Raw genomic sequence first — 22,793 nt, 5'->3', positions numbered from 1 at the left:
TGAGACTCATCCACAGAGAGAACGGAGAACTTCTGTGTGAGGAGGGAAACAATCCCCAACATCATGCTTTGTTTAGAAGCTTTAAAATTAGACCCAAATCGTATCGGTTTCCTTTGTCGTGTGGTGGAGTGGAAAGGACAGGAGTCTTGTGGTCAAACCAGCCACGTGGTAGTTACTGGGAACTAGTTCTGTGACAGGCAAGTTTCTAGTTTTCTGCCCATGGCCCACTCACCGGACCCCCTCCAACCCTCAGGTTTCTTGCTTCTTCCTGATAGAAGAGTAGAGAGCCCAAGACTTAAAGGTTGTTAGGAAGCTGAGTGAAACGATTTCCATTTATAAAGGTTAAAAATGATGCCATGCTTGATTAATGTAGAGTTGTTGTTTTTGTGGCTGTAACTGTAACTTTCCTAAAATCGTTCAAGGATTAAAAACAGTAGAAATCACTTATGTCACGGATGGTGTTACATGTTATTCATACGCACTGCGATACAACGGAACTGCCCTCACTGGTGAAGGCATGTTGGGACATGCTCAGTTCCCTAATTCCCTGTCGTATTCCCGACTCTCAGTTGGAGAGTTAACTAAGGATCTGTTGCAAGTGACAGCGAACTGACTTCTTACTTGTTTTTTTTTTTTTTTTTTTTTAAAGCTGCCAAGTCACATGAGAACTGTAAAAATTGCATCTGGAAACTTTAACTTACTCTTTTGATGGCTGGGCCTCATTAGCTTCATTAATAGAGACTAGGTACAAAGTGAAATATTAACTTTCTGGAAACTTCTAAGTGCTTATGTATGAGGAGAGACAAGACCAACTGGGAAATTTATAAATTGTCATCATAAAACCCAGCCAGACATTTCATTATTGAAAAATGAGTAATGCCCGCTCTGCAACCTGTTCCAGAGGCAATGAAAACAAATAGTCCAAGATGTAGCCTTGACCATTTCATTTCCATTAATGTCAATGGAAATTATTCAGGAAACAAAATCCTTCCTCTTCCCCACAGCTGGGAAAAACCCCACAAACTATTAGAGACCAAGCTTTTAATTCATAAATACTACAGATAATATGTTGACTTTTTGCTGCAGGTTTCCAGCTTACAGCATCTGTTTTACTGGTAACCTGTGGTGGGGGTGGGGTGGAGCTAGGTAGAAGCTCATGTTCAACAGGGGCCAGATCCAACACTCCAGCTAGAGCTGTTTCTTTCCATTTTGTTAACACACACACACACACGAACTTCATGGCTAAATCATGAATAGATAAAAATCCAGTTTATGAGAATTCACTAGAACTCTTTAACAATTTGCCTTAGATGCAGATAATTATGAAGAAGTCAACAGGCGACAAGAGAAGGGTTTTGGGTTATGGGGTTATTTCCCATGTCCACCTGGTAATCCAGGTACTACATTCCTACTCATTTCAGTCAACACTAGACCTAGTTCCCCTTTCCAATGTAACACCATCATGTTAAAGAAGAATAGTGTGGATTGTCTGGTTAGAATTAAAATGGGCCTGAATTTGAAGACTGGAGCTTTCACTTTCTTAATAAGGTGGGCAGTCAGTGCAGGATAGAAGAGTGTGGGGGGCCCCGAGGAGGGTGGTAGGAGTTAGAGTTCTTCTGGCTATAAAGACGGTAGACATCTAACCTCAACCCAAACATTCCCATCCCCACAGCTAAGAAGCTCTACGGGAATTAGACGACTCATACAACGGACATGACTGAAATACCCAGCAGAGGGTGGCAGGCTCTGGGGGCAGCTCTGGTAGAGGCACAGACCAAGTTCTGAGGACTCCGTGTCTCTTCCTTTCCAGCTCTGTTTTCTCAGCATCAGAGGGGAGACTTTAGCCACTCAGACTCTACTTCCTGCTGAATCCAACTAACAGAAAAAAAGCACATTCGACCTTCTTTCTGAAACTCACAGTGAAAGTCTAATCGTTTCAGTGGCTCTGACTTGATCACATGTCCACTCTTGAACCCACCCCAGTAGCCAGGGAAATGGGACCCCTCAGAGCAGCCTTGAATGACAAGCCCACCTCTGGGCTAGGGACTAGGTCTGATGGCACCAGAAGCACAGAACTTGAGAGTGTGGGGGGCCCCGAGGAGGGTGGTAGGAGTTAGAGTCCTTCTGGCTATAAAGACGGTAGACATCTAACCTCAACCCAAACATTCCCATCCCCACAGGGTCAGTTTTGCTGCCCACCCCAATGAAAGCCAATGGGAGGAGCTCTGAGGTCACACCGAGGGCAAAGACTGAAGTAACGGAAGGTGGACAGCGGTCCTAGGGGACAGCTTCATTTACTGCCCACAGTCAAAGGTGATGAAAATGGCATACTGACTCCCACAAACACTGGCCTAGAGACATCCAAATATAAACTTCCCTAAAAGGTGTGCTTTTAATCCACCAGAATTCTGCCAGCAGAAGTAGTTCTCAAAGTGTGAGGGACCTCAAGAGACTATCAGATGGTTCGTGTGGTCAAACTATTTTTACTCATTGTCCTGTCCACGGATAGACTTTGCAATTAGCCTTTAAGAAACTACCATTCGTTAAGTTTTGGTCTATTTTTTTAAAAAATCACCATCACTGGGACCATTTCTACATATCAGCGTCTCAAGCTAGCAGAGCTGCCCATCTGCTTACACAGAGAATGAGCACGCATTACATAAAGGACAGACCCTGGCCATTGCATAGCCTGATCTGTGCTATAAAACCCGAGGAAGTGGGAATGATTCAGTGGATTCATTGCTGAAAATGTGTTCTTGTTCATTACTCTCACATCTGGTTAGTGTGGTCCTTCAAGATGATCACGAGCAGGTAATTCTCCTCTTAGCCACTAGATGGCACTGCTTACATAAAAATACTTTAGCAAGGGCTGCCTCTCCAACCATTTTCTAGATTTAGGTGGGGATGAATAAAGAGGGTTTGGTGCACCTTATTCTGACAAATTCTGACTATATTAGGATAACTCTCCTTTTTGTTTCTGTAAATTTCTATTTTGAGATCACTGATAATGCGGGACTGGCAGAAGGAGAAGCTTTCTGATAAAAGATACATTCAGTGGATTTAGTTATTTTTCTAAAGCAAAGGGTTCTCAGCTTTGGCGGCAGATCAGAATCACCTGGAGCATCTAAAATCCAGATGCGGGGCCTTATGCCAGTAGTTAAATCTGATTTTCTGGGGGTGTGGCCCAGGCATTGGTATTTTTGAAAACACCCCAATAAATTGTAGTGGGCAGCCAAGGTTGAGAATCATAGTCCTACAAACTTTGCCATTAAAAAACTACCAGTATTTGTCCTATAAAGAAGAAGCATTGATTTTTCCCTGTCCCTTCATTTAATTCTTTTAATCTTATTCCAGCTGATTTCTCTCGTCTAATGATATCGAAAAAAAAACAGGAAAAAAGTAGCAAAGCAAACCTCTGATCCACCGGAGTTTACCACCTTAACAAATGTTCTCATGGAGGACTTTCTAGTGCGGGTCAAGGTAGAGAATGAATCGCAACATCTAAATTAGGGCCTGGGAGGGGCATGAGAGCAGGTGGTACAGGTTATCACTAAGAAAATGCGCCAAGTACCTGGTAACCTTTAATTCCTGTCTCACATTTCATCTTACCACGGGATGAGAACTTTAGGATCACCTGGGGGACCTTAAAAATAGAGATGCCTGAATTTCACTGGCAGGAGGCCTTGATTTAAGAAGTCAGGAGAGGGGTGCCTGGGTGGCTCAGTCGGTTAAGCCTCTGCGTTTGGTTCAGGTCATGATCCCAGGGTCCTGGGATTGAGCCCGGCATACATCCGGCTCTTTGCTCAGCAGGGAGCCTGCTTCCCTTCCTTTCTCTCTGCCTGCCTCTCTGCCTACTTGTGATCTCTGTCAAATAAATAAATAAAATCTTAAAAAAAAGAAGAAGAAGAAGAAGTCAGGAGAGGCCAAAGATGGGGTTTTTGTTTTTTGTTTTTTGTTTTTAATTTTTTTAAGCTCCCAGGGTGATTCTAAGTTGCAGCTGGTTTGAGAACGACTAACCTAGCAAAATCAACTATTTTTCAGACTGCAAGATAAATCCCACCCCATTAGGGGATTCTGATGGAAAATAAGGCTCCTTAAAACCTGTTTTCATGAGCAAATGTAATCTAAGTTCAAATCCATTCTTATAACATTATATGCCATTCCTTTTTATGACTCTGTGTATGCAAGGTAGGAAGAGTCATTACTGTGCCTGTCACTTTTACTAGCTAAGTCATGCTCATCTCCATTTATCCTTGACTGCTGAGAAAAGACTGATTATGTCAGTCTTTTCTGTTTACTGCCCACAGGAGGTTTCAGGGACCTCCTGTTGGGGCAAATCTACAGGTTTTCCAGACCCTGGAAATATGAGCAGATTGTTCTCGGTTCCTTGATGTTTTCTACATTAACAATTCAGGCTCTTACCTTGGCAAATGAAAGCAGCCCCTCTGCTTGGTGAAGTTTTATGAGCCCAGAACCAAGATCCTTCCCGTAATGGCATAGCTGAGGAGCCCATCCAGGAAAAGGGGCTACCTCGTTATCTTGCATTAATGCCAATTACAGCATCTGATCTTGAACTTTATGTAGTAATTAGAATGGTGCTAACATAGTGACCAATGCAATTGGTCTGCATTCACTCCTTGCATTGGTTCTTCTCTGCCACATTCTACTACCTTCCCTCAATTCATTCTCTGCCCTGCTTTTACTGATGGTGGGAAGACTGACTCATGTGGTCTGTATCCCCAGCTCTTTTACTCCCCGGTTCCTGGTTGAGTTTTCGCAATGGAAGGTATAGGCAGGAGATCAAAGGCTAGAGGACAGAGAAGTTGGGTTACTTCTTCCCTATCTCTCCCTTTTGGTAGTATCGCAGGTCAGTGGCTGCATGGCTATACCCTTGACTGACTGTGGGAGTCCTTCCTGTGCAGCCCTCCACTATGTGAATCTCTCTTCTGTGCAAGCCCCCGTCCCATGGGAGTTCCCTTCTGTGTGGAAGCCCCTTCCTATGGGAGTTCCCCTCCTGTGGGAATGCCCCTTTTGTGGGAACCCTCTTATCACGTAAGCCCCCTTTTGGGCAAGCCCCCGCTTCTGTGGGAGCCCTTTACTTGTGGAAGCCCCCCTCTTATGGAAGACTCCATTCCAGCTCTCATCAGACACCAGTAACCCAGCACCTTCTGCAGGTCCCTTCAGCCCTGGGGAGGTAACTAAACACTTCCTGCCATTGCCAGGCCCTGGGATAAATCCCTTATTAATCAAATTCTCTTTAAAATCCCAGCAAACATGTCTTCCATTTCCTGCTGGATTCTGATTGCTGAGACACCTTCTAGACTAACTATAATCATAGTTCATTTTCCACTTTTCAGTCATTCACATAGAAGTCCTGAGGTATAACTTGTGTTCCTCAAAGAGTTTAACTTTAAGAGAACTTCTAAGTTGTAGGGTACTTTAAAGCCTTTTTTTTTTTTTTTTTTTTTTTTTTGCCTATCCAAGCTTTCATGACCTTTGGGTGTCTTTGAAATACGCCAAGACTAATGAGCTGGGTGCCTCAGCTTCCTGTGGTGTAAAACAAAGGGGCCGCACAAAATGGTCTCTAAGACCCTCCTCCTCCAGGCGCTGCTCTTGCCACTCCAAGAGTGAAATTAGCCCAGGGAGGAAGGAGCTGGCCAGAGGAAGGGCGAGGAGAGGGGGGATGTGTGATACCCACACATCTTGGTGTATTTGACATGCATGTTCCTCCAGGTGAGTGTGATGCGGTCTGCTCCATTTTAACGTGAGCCATCTGCTGTTCAATGGGTGGTGTGTCCTCTGCTGAGCACTACGTGGGCCAGGATTTAGAGCAGGGGAGTGAACCGCAGGGTGACCTGGGCCTCAGACAGGTCGACTGCTTGGGGAGGAGAGGCCTCCAAACAGTGGGTGCATGATGGAGCCCCCCTAGGGCTCCCTCACATGCAGACTGAGGTGTCCCCCATCTCCCAAGGGTCCCTGACTCAGCAGTGCTGGGTGAGCCTGAGTGGGGGTGCTTCTCATCAGTCTCCTGGGTGCTGTCGATGCTGCTGGTCCCTGAGGGCCCTACTTTGAGAACCACTGGTCTCATCTACTCCTGAGGATACAGCATGTTAAATTATCATGGAGATTATGTGCAAAGCCTGGGGGTGGTTTTGTGGTGGGAGATTCTTTGAGAGTGTGTGAAGGAGGGTGAGCCCCAGTAGGTTTTACCAGAGAGGCTGTGCGGGATGCTAAAGGATGGACAGGAGCCAACAGACACAGGCCTGGGGGAGGGGAAGTGAGAGCACAGGAATATCTGCGGAGGGCAGGCCTGTAAGGAAGGCCAGCAAGGGGGAGACAGGCTCAGAGAGGCAGGCCCCGGCCATAGTGGGTATTTCCATTCGTTTTTTGTTTTTTTTTTTTTTTTTTTTTTTTTTTTTTTTTTTTTACTGTCCCTCACAACTGTCTACCCCAGGGATTGCTGCTGATCTTGCCTTCTGACAAGGCAGCCCCTTAGCAACTGTCCTCACTGTGCACCTCTTACTTTCTGTCTAGGGCTTCTCTGATAGGACTGTTGGGGATGCCCATGGGCATCCACCTGGCTCTCCACATGTACAGTCTGGTATGTGAGGGACTTAACAGCTCACAAGCACCCCTTACCCAACAGAGGATAGAAGAAAGGAAGTGGTAGATAAACAGTGCCCTCCCCCCACAGACACACAGTTCCTCTTAGGAGCAATTCTGCATGGCTTCTCAGAAGATGCCCAACTCAATAACATCCATTCTTACTGGGTTCTCTTCTCATCTGTTTCCTTCTCCAGACCTCTCCTTCCTACTCGTTAGAATGCCTTCAAAAATTACCCATGTACCAAACCCTTGTCTCAGGCTCTGCTTCCAGGCTCAGACAAGCTATAAACATCCTGTAGAGGAATTTGGATTTTGTCCCACAGACAAAGAAAATCACGTTTCTAAGATGAAAACAACAAAAGCAAGAGCAACTCTCCGATGAACAAAAAGTCATGAAGGGCCTTTCAACACTTAGGTACCACTGTGAGACTGGAGGGGAGAGCCATTCAGTCTCAGCTCAACTGACTTGTGAGGCTTCTGTCAGCGACACCTGGAGATCTGTTCCCTGGTGTGGCTATGACCTCCTGCTCCAGGGCAGGGTCGGAAAATGTAGCGTCCTTGCTGGGCCAAGATCTCTGGCAGGCTACCTGGTTCTTAGTGTTGAAACAACAAAATAAACAATGAGAGGCTCACTCTGGATGTGAAGAAGATAATTATTTCAAAAAGGAAAAAAAAAGGTGGATTGAGGTCGAGGAGAGAGTGCTCCTGTCTGAAACAGCTCATCTGCAGAGGAAGACGTCCTAACCAGGCGCAGAGTCCTTCAATCAGGAAAAGGTCACTCTCCTGGGTTCACAGGAAGACAAGCAGAAATCAAAGAGGGCTTCCCTGGCGCTGTAGGAGAGCAAGAGGAATCTGGAAGCTGGTCTTCACAGCCTAAGAAAGCAGAGATGGGGTGGGGGGAGGGGCATGGAAAATGTGGGGAGGGCTCGGCAGGCTCCCAGGGGAGCAGTGCCAGTGAGGAAGCGACAGCCAACCATTTCCAGGGATAGTCACATCAAAGTCTTCACGTGGTGATTTTGGTCCTTTACCCTCTTCTGGCCCCAGCCTTAAAGTCTGCTACACACAGACTCTTTGCTAGGCATCCAAGGGAGAGATGAAGGGAAAGAGGAGCTATCAGGATGGGGAGGGGGACCCATGCAAAGAGGTGGGAAAACCAGCCTGAACCCAGAGGCAGGACCTGCTTGCTTCCTCTCTGTATGTGTGTGCGTGATGCCTTGAGCACAGAAGAGGTTTTACTCAGGGTTTGCTCTGGCATATGTGAATTTAAAACCTAACGCATTCTTTTTTTTCTTGTGTAATTTTTTGAATAGAATGCCGCAGTTACTGTGGTTCAAAATTCAAACAGTATGAAATAGCAGGGAAGAATCTGGTCCCCACCCTTATTTCCCAGATAATCTCCCCCACCCCCAACCCACTCGCCAGGCAACCAGTGATACTACTAGCTCTTATAAACTTCAAGGGACAGCTTATGATTTTGCGGGAAAAACATACGCAAAAATGTTTTTCTTCTGGTTCACACAAATGAAACCACAAATACACATTATATTGTAAGTTGTTTTTGGCATTTAATGACTCTGGATAATCATTCCCATATCAGTGCGGACGGGGATTCTTATTCTTTTCTGTGGTTGCATGGTATGCCTTCACTTGGGTGAGCCCTAATTCATTGAAACAGCCTCCAACCATGGGTATTTTAGGCTATTTTCTAATTTTTGCTGTTAGAAAAAATAGTGAAATGAATGAACTGGTAAGATATATTCTAAACTCTGTTTTCCCTATAGCAAGGATATGGATGGTTTTTCTCTAGTAAAACGTAAATGCAGTTTAATTATAGGCAAGCCGAATTTATCGAATAAACCTGTGCCATGGAAAACACTACTGTCATATATGTCTGATTCAGCAGAGTATCCTTCCTAAGAAAGCTTAGTTAGTACAGCTAGTAATAGCGGTGTTTTTTAAAAAACAAATGATGGAAATATTGAGTGATTCTTAGCAACAACTGACTGAGTGTGGGGAGAACCAGGGGTATTTGCTTAAAGCAGTAAGGGCTATGAGAACAGAACGGGGCCTCTCAGCTCTGTAGGTTTAGGAAGGTCTGAACTCAGGGCTCAGAAACCTGGGTTTGGTTCCTTACTCTGCCACAGTGAACTGGGGACAATGATTCCTGCTCTATGGACCTGGCAAAGTTGCTCTGAAGAAAAAATGGGGAATTACCTCACACATGAGAATTCTGTAAATTATAAATGCCTGAAGCAATGCTAAATCCTACTGCTCAGATGCTGGTTTTGGAGGACAGTAGATAATCCATCTATGGGATCAATTCTGAAATAAGTCCCAAAAAGAGAAATTACACAGGGCATGACCATTTTAATTAAATGCACCAAAATGGGTGGCCCTTATGTATCATAAAGTTTTAAAAATCAATTGAAGAATCAGAAAAGAAAAAGGTTGCTGTTGGCTAACTACCCCAACTTTTTTTTTTTTTTTGGTACCCTCCCCACCTCCCTTCCTCATCTACAGTTATTAAAATCAAGTTCACTGCTAACCACCTTGACAGGAGATAAATCTGGAAACCACTCAGATCTGATGGGGTAGGTAATATCTTTATGCCAATTAACACTGATAATATTCTGGGATTTTCAGGTACTACCGTCTCTCTGGATTCATTTGGAAATGATCAATAAAATAAATGGGCGAACAAAGTTTAAGTAGTTTGGAAAATGAAATGCCAGGCTGTCTGGATTGAGAATTATTAGGAAATCTACCCATTTCACTCATTAAAACCTCCACGATGCGCCATTATCAAATCAGACAGGTGCCCTTGGGCACTTCTCAGTCAATCCATTCAAGTTTCTGCTACCTTTTTTCTAGTCTCTGCCGCCATGGCAACAGTCCACTGACCTGCCCTTCAGGGAAATAGAATTTCTGGCAAGACTGAGACTTTTAATAATTCTACTTGTCAACACAGGTCAGAGAGGAAGAGATGGATTTGTACCAAGTTACTTAACAAACTCGCTGACAAAATGAGCGACCTCCAGCAAATGACTAGACCTAGCGTTCAGAATGTCCCCCAGGAAAGCCAAACATTGCATCATTAGTGTCCTAGAAAATCCACACCACCAACACCTGTCCATCAAATCCTTCCCGGAGTGTGGACTTCTATCAATGTTTTTTAATTTACCTTTTCCTAGAAAGGTAAAAGTGTCCTGGGAAGCTCACCTAAAGTGATTATTAATCTGATTGTTAATTTCCGCCAAATTTTAATTTTTAATAACTACATTCAAAACGATCTACAACAAAGGGCATGTTTTTGTCCTGCAAGTTTCCTTATGGGAATATCATCTAGAAATACCAGTTTTTTGCAGTCAGACTTCCCTCTTGGCGAAGGACAAGGCTCTAGAAATATCAGTTCAGTACCCAGAATCTAAACTCTCATCCCAGACATATAAGAGGTACTCTTTCGACTTGCCTCTCTTTCTGGAAATGTTCTAGTGTGTTGCCTGCCGTTGTAACAGGTTGCCTTTTGGGTGGCATTACTCTCTGACTCAGAAATACAAACACTGCTTCAGAGATTTATTTTACAATTCATCTTCTGATCTGTCATGGCTGGGAAGGTCAGCTTCCAGATTTTCAATTCTAAATTACTTTTGAACAGATTTTACAAACAGACTAAGGAATGGCTTTTGCCTAGACAGGAACAAATTCTGAAAGTTGGAGATCATGCCCCCTCCCTCTTGGTAAAATGTAAACAATCAGAAAACCCACCATTTCCCAAATCAATTATTTGTAAAAGAATGACAGGTGCCCTGGAGACACTGGAGTTATAAAAGAGAAAATGGCAAATAATTTTTTCATGGGCCAGCTGCTCAGCTGAGGTGATTTTCGGGAAGGTTCTCCTAGGCTCTAAAATCCAATCAGCAAATCAATTAAGATCAAGCCCATCTCTGCCAACAGGACTGCGCTGCTTGCGTCTGCCCTCCTCCTTGTTCCAGTGATTTCTGGCGTGTCCCTGTCCCAAAGCCAAGGGAGCCAACCTGAGGTTCCTTTGCTTTATGCTCACACTGGACAACAGGGGAGGATGGGGGCACTGTTCCGGTTGAATTAAGGATTAGTGATCACCAGAAGGAGCATTGCCCACCATTCTGCAACCCCCCCCCCCCATTTATCTGTCCCAGGTCTAAGCTTGCCTTCAACATTGGGCTCAGTGGGGGCTGGCCGGTAGGACTGGCTGTCACTTTCTTTCAGCGGAAAACACATAGGACCAGGCAAAGCAGATGGTTCCTAAAGGGGCACATCCAAAGAATCTGCTAGCAAACTGTGGTGGTGCTTTCCAATAAACAGCAACTTACTGGAGAGGAAAATCAGGTCTCCCCCACCGCATCCGGCCACCACCCATGCAGCCTGAACACTGCCCACTTAGGAGTTTCTAATCCTCAGTGAGGCAAAGGAGAGCCCGTCTTTTAAGCCTCCCAGAGAGAGTCATTCTCCCCGATAAAGCTCCCGTATCTGTCAGTAAAAGCTGCTATCTAGGTAAGACCCCCTTCAGGAAGGCTGACCGTGCTCCACACATGGTCACTCAGTCCTAAGAGGAGCAGAGACAAAAGCCGTGTACTTGCATAGCTAGGTGGACCCAGAGACGGCCGGTAAGGCCTCAGATGGAATTAAAACCAAGGACTATTTTCATCATAAAACATTAATGAAGTGTTTTTTCTCAAACTCCAAATAAACCCACAAATAATCATGTGTGAAGCCCTAACCTGACTCTATGAGTTTGAGCAAATCAATTCACACTTCCGGGCCTCAGTTGAGCCGGAAGATTTCTTTCTTTTTTTTTTTAATTTTTTTTTTAAGATTTTATTTATTTATTTGACAGAAATCACAAGTAGATGGAGAGGCAGGCAGAGAGAGAGAGGGAAGCAGGCTCCCTGCCGAGCAGAGAGCCCGATGTGGGACTCGATCCCAGGACCCTGAGATCATGACCTGAGCTGAAGGCAGCAGCTTAACCCACTGAGCCACCCAGACGCCCAAGCCGGAAAATTTCTAAGATCCCTCCTAGCAGAATATTCTAGATTCCTTTGGGAGTGGGTGGGTCTCTTCCAACATTCTGGCCAATCACATACATACTTAACCAAGCAGTTATTCAGCGTAAATTAAAAGCAGAGACCATTTCTGTCACGCGTGTAGCTTACCTTTTCAACTGTTGTGTGTTCTTCATTTGTAACGCTTGTTTTTCTTGATTCATTTTTCGACCTGCTCAGCCTCCTGGATACTTTTTCTCTGAGTAGAGTGGCATATCCAATGTGTTCATAAATGGGGTTTGTTGTCATTTTGGAAATGTATTCAGAAGCTTTTGTTTCTATGTACAGTGTTATCAAGCCATCTGTGACCAGATCGTGAATCGATTCAAACCTCTTCTCGCCCACAAAGTGTTTTCCATCATAGAAGAGCCTGTAGTTTAAAGTCTGGTTTCCAAACCTGCCGCCAAGAGAAGGAGAAATCACAACAGTGTTAAAAGTAAGAACATGGAAGAAAGGTAGTAGGTGACACTTTTTGAGTTCATACTGTATGCCAGGCACTGAACTAGGCACCTGGGATGATTTTACCCTCCCTGTATTTAATTATCATAGACAGTTTGAGACAGGTGGAATAATTATCCTTGTTTTATGGCTAAGAAAGCTGAGATCTGGAGAAATCAGGTACCCCTGGAGAGAGGCAGGAATCCTAGAAATCAGTAAGGCTGCTGAGTCCTTATCATTCTCATTTGTAAAGGTGAGAGGGTAGAGCCTGGTTTACAAATACTTTACTTTTAAATTCCCTTGATGAAAACTACTCCCTCTACCTGCCACTTGCTTCTGTAGGGGAAGCTACCATCACTCGCCCAGATGTCCCCTTATTATGACATCTTTGACCGCCACCAGTGGAGCACCTCGTGGCTACCACAGAAAGGAGATGAGGGGAGCTGGGCAAAGCTCCCTTCTGTGGCTGCAGCCACCAGGTTCCCAGGGATCTAATCTATAAGGGCCTCCCTCTTTAGACTGGCCGCACCCTCTTGGCCTTGGTCCTGTATTTCACAGCCTTTGCTTTGTTCCCCACTGGGATGGCCTGCACCTGCTGCTGGAGGGCTGGGGGGATAGGAAAAGACTTTGCATACCTCGAGTGCTTACTAACTTTTAAAGTACTTCCTTATAATGCCATCATCTAAGATGGGTTCAAACCATCCCTGGGTGCAACTTGGGAAGCAGCCTTCTACAGCCACAGTGTTGAGATGACACATGGAATATGCCATTGCAGGCTTGCCTGGGAAGTGTTTCCATTAATATTATTCTTTCTATGGAAAAAGGTCTTTCTAATTCCAAAGAGTTCATACACGAACTTTCAGAAGACACTTTGATTCTGGGATTGAAAGCTCTCCCCAAACCTTATGGGACTGCAATAAAGATCAAATGGCACCAAATATTTGATCAAGTTTAGGAAAATGCAGAAAATGCAATGCTTTTCTGGTGCTGTGATTTCCATTCTTGGGATTTTGTGATAAAAGACTCATGAGGACTCTGCTCCGATGGCTTGCTGGCTTGGAGTGCCACGACTGCTGTTGGGAGTCAGCGTGACCCTTGGGTCAACGTTGAGCCCCGGGAGAATCCATGGACAAACTCCACATCAGTCGAAGGCATACATATGCAATGTGAGGTAAAGACTTTTGACAAGGGCTCCCAGGAACTAAGTGAGGCCGAGGCATTGCTCCTCAGCTGGCTCAGATGTAGGCAGAAGTGACTATAGGAGCACTAACTTTCCAGATAATTCTCCAGTTTACTGTATGTGCATAAAAAGAGCCTCAGTGTCCATCCTATTGATAATACCAGTGGCCTAGGAAGTGTATAAACCTCTAATATGCTAGTGGTACTCTGTAAACAAAGCAAAAATAAAAAATAAGTAGGGGGAAATGGGGAGGGACTGGATAATGAGTACAGAGTTTCTGGTTGGGATGACAAAAAAATCCTGCCAAGCCCCAGTGAAGATGGATGCCCAGCATTGCCAGTGTATTTAATGCCACTGAAATGCACACTTAAAAATGGTTAAGATGGTAAATTTCATGTTACATATATTTTACGGCAATCAAAACGTGCGAGAAAAGTTAAGTAAGGCCACTTATAGAGCAGTAGCAACAATGGATAGAATCAAGTTCACCTTAGAGCTAACGTGTAGCATCCTGGCTGGCGTTGGCTTTCTCTGAGAATGTAGGCACCCTCCACGCCTCCGAGAAGCTCATCTGCCTGCTCCCGGGAGATGATCCCATGAAACCTGAGGAGAGACAGACCATCTTTGTTCTCAGCACACCACAAAGTACACACCACCAAGAGCTAGGCTAACAAAGATGGTGGGGCCACCCAGAGCTGACTGTACCCCACTGGGATGAAGAGGGGAGTAGCTACCATATATCTTAAAGATGCAGTTGGAACCATTTCTGAGCAAGCACCCAAACATATGAGAAGTGTTCAGGTAGGCAAAAGAAAAAGAACACCTGGAGACCAGGCGGAGACCAAGTCTAGCTGGCCTTTTGCTCTTGTCTTTGGTCTCAAGTTGAAAGCGAAAGTCAAAACAAAAGGTCAGATTATGGCTCCTTCTTTAACCATGGGGAATAACAAAAGAGCAATTACCAATTTAGCTCTCAGCTCAAACAGAGAAACTATGTATCCGGATTGCTAATGAACACTATTGATTATCAACTTGCTTTCTTTAGGTACAGGGTGTTGTTAATTTCAGAGTCTCATTCTCTGGAAACAATAGTCAGCTATAATCAACACTCTTCCGTTCCTTTTAATGTTGAGAGCAATCGCTTAGAGATATGTTTGAAAAAAAAAAATGTATCTATTGTTCTTTTTTAAAGATCACATTTATTATTTTTTTCTGCAATTTAAAAAATAATACACAGGTATGTAGAAAACACAGCACACAGCATATGTGGGAAGAACGCAGGCTTGCCCATGACTGCTTCACTCTGGAGGCCTACGGAGTGGACAGTGATTCCTGGGGAAACTTCTCTGTTGTCTTGAAGCAAAGACAGCTCTTCCCCTACCACAACTTGTGAGAGATTTGATCAATCCATGTTTGGATTGGTGGGGAAGGTGGCGGAGCTGGGGTGAGGTGTGAGGCCACTGCTGTGGGACCCAAGGTTTTTGGGAGAGGGGACAACACCCTCTTCCCAGGATTACCCACGCTTGAAGATCTTTGGGGGAATAACCAGAGAAGTTTTTCTGGACAAAGAATCCCTTCACCTTCCTGGAAAGGAGGCAAGAGGGTGGGAGTTGGCTAGACAAATTTTGGACTTCTCCCCCAGGAATGTGAAAATGAAGTGAGGACAAATGTAGTATGATAATAGCTTAGGGGAAAAACAGCTATTGCATATTTATTTCCTAATTCCCTTCCGTCCCTCTTAACAAGTAGACCTTATAAACTGAAGCTTTTGTCTTAGGGGAGAGAGGCCAGAAGAAGCTGCAGCTTTGAGTTCCACAATCAATTCTCACAAGTCTAACGCCATGATAGGGTGAGAGAAGGAGGTTTTCTGCTTTCCGAATTTTGGTTTTAAATCTCAAGAGCCAACACGTGGGGTCCTTGGAACAGCACTTTTCTGCAGTGAGGACAGATGTGGCACACAAGCAACCTGTCTGCCCCCAAAAGAGATCGGGGTCCCCAGTTCTTGCAGGAGGGGTACTGGGAGGAAATGGGGCAGAGCTCAGACTCAGGACTGGAACCGATGGATCCCAGATGAATGTATGGGGATTCTGGAGCCAGAGCAGACATGTTTGGGGCTTTGTCTGGATGTGTAGCCACTGAACCCCGGGAACCTGTGGGAACACCTCCTACGCAGTACGAGCTGGGCTGGACTGACGGCCTGGGCAGAGAGACCTGAGGGAGCCTCGCAGGCACGGGGCCGGGGGACGTGTGTGGGGAGAGGATGTGTGTGAGTGTGTTTATGAGACAGAGCATGTGTATGAGTGTGTGTAAGAGGAAGCATGTGTGTGAGTGTGTTTATGAGACAGAGAGAGTTTGTGTATGTATGAGTCTGTGTGTATGAGAGAGACAGAGCATGTGTATGAGTGTGTATGAGAGGGAGCATGTGTGTGAGAGTGTGTGTGCATGAGAGAGAAATGTGTGCTGTGTGCGTGTGCATGTGTATGAGTATGTGTGAGAGAGAATGTGTGTGTGTGTGTGTGTGCGCGCATGCGCGTGTGTGTGTGTGTGGTGACAGGGACATGGTAGGAGGCAGAAGGGGCACCAGGCATTGGAAAGTTACCCACACTGGAGTCAGAGCTGGTGCCACGAGAGGTTGGAGGAGGGTGCTGTCCAGGACACAAGCTGACCGTGGGCCAGGGCAAGGGAGGGGATGACCACAGCAGGACAGAGGCACACGCAGTGAAGGACACAGGGACATGACACCCTTGCCTCAGGTCACTGTTGCGGGGGAAAGACACCCCAAAAAGGCAGGTACCCTGAAAACAGCTCAGCCTAATTCCCTCAACACGGTATAGCTGATAGCCAGCAGCAGACATAAAGCGTCAAGAACCAAGTTGAACTCAATTGTTCAAAAGAAGAAAATCACAGTTCTGTGAATCTAGCTCGCAGCTCATCACCCCCTTTATGCATGGGTTTAAAACTATCTGTGATATATATATATCTTATGATCCCCTTTTTGTAGAAAGAAAGGATGCATTGAAAAACACCGGAAGGGATGGGAGGACCGGGGAAAGTTAGCAATGATTTTTTTCATGGTGAGCTGAGGATGTTCTCCACCTTCTCTACCTATATATTTTCTAATTTTCCCCAATTAGCAGGTATTAATACCGATGCACAGTGGGAAAATTAAAAAGTTAAAAGGCACATAAGAGGTAAAAATGTAAACATGAGAGTAAAAACTCTCTTCCCCTAAAGGTATCCATTGTCAACAGTTTCTTGTGAATCCTACTAGGAGAAAAAAAAATTCATTTATGTTTCCTGAAGAGAGTATTTATTCTTTTTCAAATGGAACAAAAAGCCTTTTATTTCTAAAAAAGAAAAAAAAAAGAAAAAAAAAGAAAGAAAGAAACACAGAATCTGAAGTTTTTAAGCTAATTTCCCTCTAATGCAAAATGGTCCTTTTTCTGTGGTTAAGAAAATGTTCCTTTGTGGTTAAGAAAATGTTCCTTTGCTGTCCTCTCACTATGTAGTTTGTGTGGACTGGGGGTTGGAAAATGATAACTAAAAGGTCATTCAACAAAATTTTGATGCAGCAAAGAAAATGCACAATACAGTTCCTTTTGGAAATCACGTGCAAAAGTGTCCCATTTGGAAGGCTTTCCTTTCTCTTTTTCTTTATTAATTGTGTTCTCTGTGAGCAGAAATTCCAATGAGGACACTGAAGGAAAAAGCATCCTAACTAGCGAGGTTAGAAGTTAGGGACGTGGGGATGGCCGAGAGCAGGGGCCGGCGCTCCGGGGCAGAATGTATTCCAGGGTCCTGGCTGAATTCCCAAGGCTAGAAAGCAAAGTTCAGAAATGCAGCCATGGCCATTAGGAAGTCACTGCTGGGCTGGGACACAGGAGAGGGTCATTCATCAGGAAGATGAGGCTCTGATGGGGAAGGGAATAGAGGAAGAAGGTTTGGGTTGGCTAGGAGAGCATGGGACATGGATTTGAAAGAGACTGTGGCTCATCAGCCCTCCAGGTTGGATGTGGGAAGGAAGGGATGTGCACCTGACCCCCGTGTGTGTTGTTCTGCCTGTGTTTTGTAAGCTACGCCACCACAGCCTGATACTGAGAACACTTTCTACAGCATGAATATTTGCTTTACGGTAGGTTTCTGAGAAAGTAAGACAAAACAAGAGTTGAAATTAAGTGGGAAATGAGAGGAAGTAATCATTACGGTATTGAGGCTATTTGGCTAATCTATCCAATTCAAGAGAAAACATTATTTTGGTTTTATGAGACTGCGGGGAAACGGGGTGACTTCCTCTTATTGCATTTACTGAGTATGAAAAGTAAGGAATTCAGCCACGTGGGTTACAATCTTTGAAACTAAATGTTTATACAGCATCAAGGTGGAAAGTAAAATAAAATACTAACAGAGCCTCAGTCATGGAAAAGGCTGCCTTACGTTTCAAATACTTGCCAGGCGCTCAGTGGCCGCTTTACTGGAGAAAACTATAGCAGGAAGTATGTCCCCCCCACATTCATGGAAGCAAAGCACCTGAGTCTTAAAAAGAAAATTCAATACAAAGGGGTCTGATTGCATTTATCCTTATTATTAAACGCTTGCACAATAGATATTTGATGAAGACTATATATTAGAAGATTTTTAATATTTAATATTTAAATGACATAAAAATGACTACTTATTACATTATTAAAACAAAGAATAGCATGATACATACTCTCTTCCATAATATTTTGGTCTGTTCTCCACCTATATTAAAAAAAAGAGAAAAATATTAATAATGCATTTGAATTCAAATCAGAGAGATAAAAACGCTATTCAAATGAACATAGCTAATCCTGGTAGTAATTTTATTACAGTTTTAATACCCCAAATCTGAGATCCATGAAGACACAGAGTAAGACAACACATGCTTCTGTCTTGGATAGGATGATGTAGGATCATCGTATTTCTCTAATCATGAGGCTCATTCTCCACCTAAACCCAATCATCCAATAAAAGAATTTTCAAATGAAACAAAGGAAAATATTAAGAAATTTATAAAGAGGGGAGGAGTCAAGATGGCGGAGAAGTAGCAAGCTGAGACTGCTTCAGCTAGCCGGAGATCAGCTAGATAGCTTATCTAAAGATTGCAAACACCTGAAAATCCATCGGCAGATCGAAGAGAAGAAGAACAGCAATTCTGGAAACAGAAAATCAACCACTTTCTGAAAGGTAGGACCGGCGGAGAAGTGAATCCAAAGCGACGGGAAGATAGACCCCGGGGGGAGGGGCCGGCTCCCGGCAAGCGGCGGAGCAACCTCGCACAAAATCAGGACTTTTAAAAGTCTGTTCCGCTGAGGGACATCGCTCCAGAGGCTAAACCGGGGCGAAGCCCACGCGGGGTCAGCGTGGCCTCAGGTCCCGCAGGGTCACAGAAGGATCGGGGGTGTCTGAGTGTCGCAGAGCTTGCGGGTATTGGAACGGGAAAGCCGGCTACAGAGACAGAGCTGACAGTAAGCTCGCAGCTCCGTGTTACCTTGAACCGGTCGCAGGCTCGGTGAGCTCGGAGCGCGGCCGGAGGTCAGGCAGACGGGAGTGACTGGGCGCTGTTCTCTGAGGGCGCACTGAGGAGTGGGGCCCTGGGCTCTCGGCTCCTCCGGGCCGGAGACCAGGAGGCCGCCATTTGTATTCCCGTCCTCCGGAACTCTACGGAAAGCGCTCAGGGAACAAAAGCTCCTGAAAGCAAACCCGAGCGGATTACTCACCCCGGCCCCGGGTAAGGGCGGTGCAATTCCGCCTGGGGCAAAGACACTTGAGAATCACTACAACAGGCCCCTCCCCCAGAAGATCAACAAGAAATCCAGCCGAGACCAAGTTCACCTACCAAGGAGTGCGGTTTCAATACCAAGGAGAGCAGCAGAATTCCAGAGGAGGAGAAAGCCAAGCACGGAACTCATGGCTTTTTTCCTGTGATTTTTTTTTAGTCTTGCAGTTAATTTAATTTTTTTTTTTTTCATTTTTTTTTTCTTTTTTTTTTTTTCTCGCCTTCGGGTAAAATTTTTTTTTTTTTTTTTTTACTGTTACCTTTTTCTTTTTTAACGATTTTTTACTAGTTTATCTAATATATATATATATATTTTTTTTTTTTTTTTTTTTTTTTTTTTTACATTTTTCTTAGGTGTTTTCTTTTTTTAAAATTCTTTTCTTTTCTTTTCTTTTTTTTTTTTTTTTTTTTTTTTTCTCTCTTCCTTTTTGAACCTCTTTTTATCCCCTTTCTCCCCACTCACGATTTTGGATCTCTTCTAATTTGGTTAAAGCATATTTTCCTGGGGTTGTTGCCACCCTTTTAGTATTTTACTTGCCCCTTCATTTACTCTTATCTGGACAAAATGACAAGACGTAAAAATTCAACACAAAAAAAAAAAACAAGAGGCAGTACCGAAGGCTAGGGACCTAATCAATACAGACATCGGTAATATGTCAGATCTAGAGTTCAGAATGACAATTCTCAAGGTTCTAGCCGGGCTCGAAAAAGGCATGGAAGATATTAGAGAAACCCTCTCGAGAGATCTAAAAGCCCTTTCTGGAGAAATAAAAAAGAACTAAAATCTAACCAAGTTGAAATCAAAAAAGCTATTAATGAGGTGCAATCAAAAATGGAGGCTCTCACTGCTAGGATAAATGAGGCAGAAGAAAGAATTAGTGATATAGAAGACCAAATGACAGAGAATAAAGAAGCTGATCAAAAGAGGGACAAACAGCTACTGGACCACGAGGGGAGAATTCGAGAGATAAGTGACACCATAAGACGAAACAACATTAGAATAATTGGGATTCCAGAAGAAGAAGAAAGTGAGAGGGGAGCAGAAGGTATACTGGAGAGAATTATTGGGGAGAATTTCCCCAATATGGCAAAGGGAACGAGCATCAAAATTCAGGAGGTTCAGAGAATGCCCCTCAAAATCAATAAGAATAGGCCCACACCCCGTCACCTAATAGTAAAATTTACAAGTCTCAATGACAAAGAGAAAATCCTGAAAGCAGCCCGGGAAAAGAAGTCTGTAACATACAATGGTAAAAATATTAGATTGGCAGCTGACTTATCCACAGAGACCTGGCAGGCCAGAAAGAGCTGGCATGATATTTTCAGAGCACTAAACGAGAAAAACATGCAGCCAAGAATACTATATCCAGCTAGGCTATCATTGAAAATAGAAGGAGAGATTAAAAGCTTCCAGGACAAACAACAACTGAAAGAATTTGCAAATACCAAACCAGCTCTACAGGAAATCTTGAAAGGGGTCCTCTAAGCAAAGAGAGAGCCTACAAGTGGTAGATCAGAAAGGAACAGAGACCATATACAGTAACAGTCACCTTACAGGCAATACAATGGCACTAAATTCATATCTCTCAATAGTTACCCTGAATGTGAATGGGCTAAATGCCCCTGTCAAAAGACACAGGGTATCAGAATGGATAAAAAAACAAACCCCATCTATATGTTGCCTCCAAGAAACACATTTTAAGCCCGAAGACACCTCCAGATTTAAAGTGAGGGGGTGGAAAAGAATTTACCATGCTAATGGACATCAGAAGAAAGCAGGAGTGGCAATCCTTATATCAGATCAATTAGATTTTAAGCCAAAGACTATAATAAGAGATGAGGAAGGACACTATATCATACTCAAAGGGTCTGTCCAACAAGAAGATTTAACAATTTTAAATATCTATGCCCCCAATGTGGGAGCAGCCAACTATATAAACCAATTAATAACAAAATCAAAGAAACACATCAACAATAATACAATGATAGTAGGGGACTTTAACACTCCCCTCACTGAAATGGACAGGTCATCCAAGCAAAAGGTCAGCAAGGATATAAAGGCCTTAAATGACACACTGGACCAGATGGACATCACAGATATATTCAGAATATTTCATCCCAAAGCAACAGAATACACATTCTTCTCTAGTGCACATGGAACATTCTCCAGAATAGATCACATCCTCGGTCCTAAATCAGGACTCAACCGGTATCAAAAGATTGGGATCATTCCCTGCATATTTTCAGACCACAATGCTCTAAAGCTAGAACTCAACCACAAAAGGAAGTTTGGAAAGAACCCAAATACATGGAGACTAAACAGTATCCTTCTAAAGAATGAATGGGTCAACCGGGAAATTAAAGAAGAATTGAAAAAAATCATGGAAACAAATGATAATGAAAACACAACGGTTCAAAATCTGTGGGACACAACAAAGGCAGTCCTGAGAGGAAAATATATAGCGGTACAAGCCTTTCTCAAGAAACAAGAAAGGTCTCAGGTACACAACCTAACCCTACACCTAAAGGAGCTGGAGAAAGAACAAGAAAGAAACCCTAAGCCCAGCAGGAGAAGAGAAATCATAAAGATCAGAGCAGAAATCAATGAAATAGAAACCAAAAAAACAATAGAACAAATCAACGAAACTAGGAGCTGGTTCTTTGAAAGAATTAATAAAATTGATAAACCCCTGGCCCGACTTATCAAAAAGAAAAGAGAAAGGACCCAAATAAATAAAATCATGAATGAAAGAGGAGAGATCACAACTAACACCAAAGAAATACAAACTATTATAAGAACATACTATGAGCAACTCTACGGCAATAAATTTGACAATCTGGAAGAAATGGATGCATTCCTAGAAACATATAAACTACCACAACTGAACCAGGAAGAAATAGAAAGCCTGAACAGACCCATAACCAGTAAGGAGATTGAAACAGTCATTAAAAAATCTCCAAACAAACAAAAAGCCCAGGGCCAGACGGCTTCCCGGGGGAATTCTACCAAACATTTAAAGAAGAACTAATTCCTATTCTCCTGAAACTGTTCCAAAAAATAGAAATGGAAGGAAAACTTCCAAACTCATTTTATGAGGCCAGCATCACCTTGATCCCAAAACCAGACAAGGATCCCACCAAAAAAAGAGAGCTATAGACCGATATCCTTGATGAACACAGATGCGAAAATACTCAACAAAATACTAGCCAATAGGATTCAACAGTACATTAAAAAGATTATTCACCACGACCAAGTGGGATTTATTCCAGGGCTGCAAGGTTGGTTCAACATCCGCAAATCAGTCAATGTGATACAACACATCAATAAAAGTAAGAACAAGAACCATATGATACTCTCAATAGATGCTGAAAAAGCATTTGACAAAGTACAACATCCCTTCCTGATCAAAACTCTTCAAAGTGTAGGGATAGAGGGCACATACCTCAATATCATCAAAGCCATCTATGAAAAACCCACCGCAAATATCATTCTCAATGGAGAAAAACTGAAAGCTTTTCCGCTAAGGTCAGGAACACGGCAGGGATGTCCATTATCACCACTGCTATTCAACATCGTACTAGAGGTCCTAGCCTCAGCAATCAGACAACAAAAGGAAATTAAAGGCATCCAAATCGGCAAAGAAGAAGTCAAATTATCACTCTTCGCAGATGATATGATACTATATGTGGAAAA

At 43.6% G+C, this 22,793-nt stretch overlaps 1 protein-coding gene across 2 annotated transcripts in view; it reads right to left on the bottom strand.

The window, feature by feature from the left end:
* The window catches only part of CHN2 (chimerin 2), a 295,981-nt gene that overhangs the window by 88,250 nt on the left and 184,938 nt on the right, over nucleotides 1-22,793 (bottom strand). For both annotated transcript variants that reach the window (XM_045062830.1, XM_004762561.3), the window contains exons 4-6: nucleotides 18,011-18,042; nucleotides 13,792-13,905; nucleotides 11,796-12,081 (exon numbers count right to left, since the gene is read on the bottom strand). In XM_045062830.1, the coding sequence (XP_044918765.1) occupies nucleotides 11,796-12,081; nucleotides 13,792-13,905; nucleotides 18,011-18,042 (432 nt within the window). The remainder of the gene's footprint in view (nucleotides 1-11,795; nucleotides 12,082-13,791; nucleotides 13,906-18,010; nucleotides 18,043-22,793) is intronic.

The sequence above is a fragment of the Mustela putorius genome, unplaced genomic scaffold (assembly GCF_011764305.1).
Source record: "Mustela putorius furo isolate JIRA1106 unplaced genomic scaffold, ASM1176430v1.1 tig00003845_pilon_pilon_pilon, whole genome shotgun sequence".
NCBI lineage: Eukaryota > Metazoa > Chordata > Mammalia > Carnivora > Mustelidae > Mustela > Mustela putorius.
This window is presented reverse-complemented; position numbering and strand designations above follow the sequence as displayed.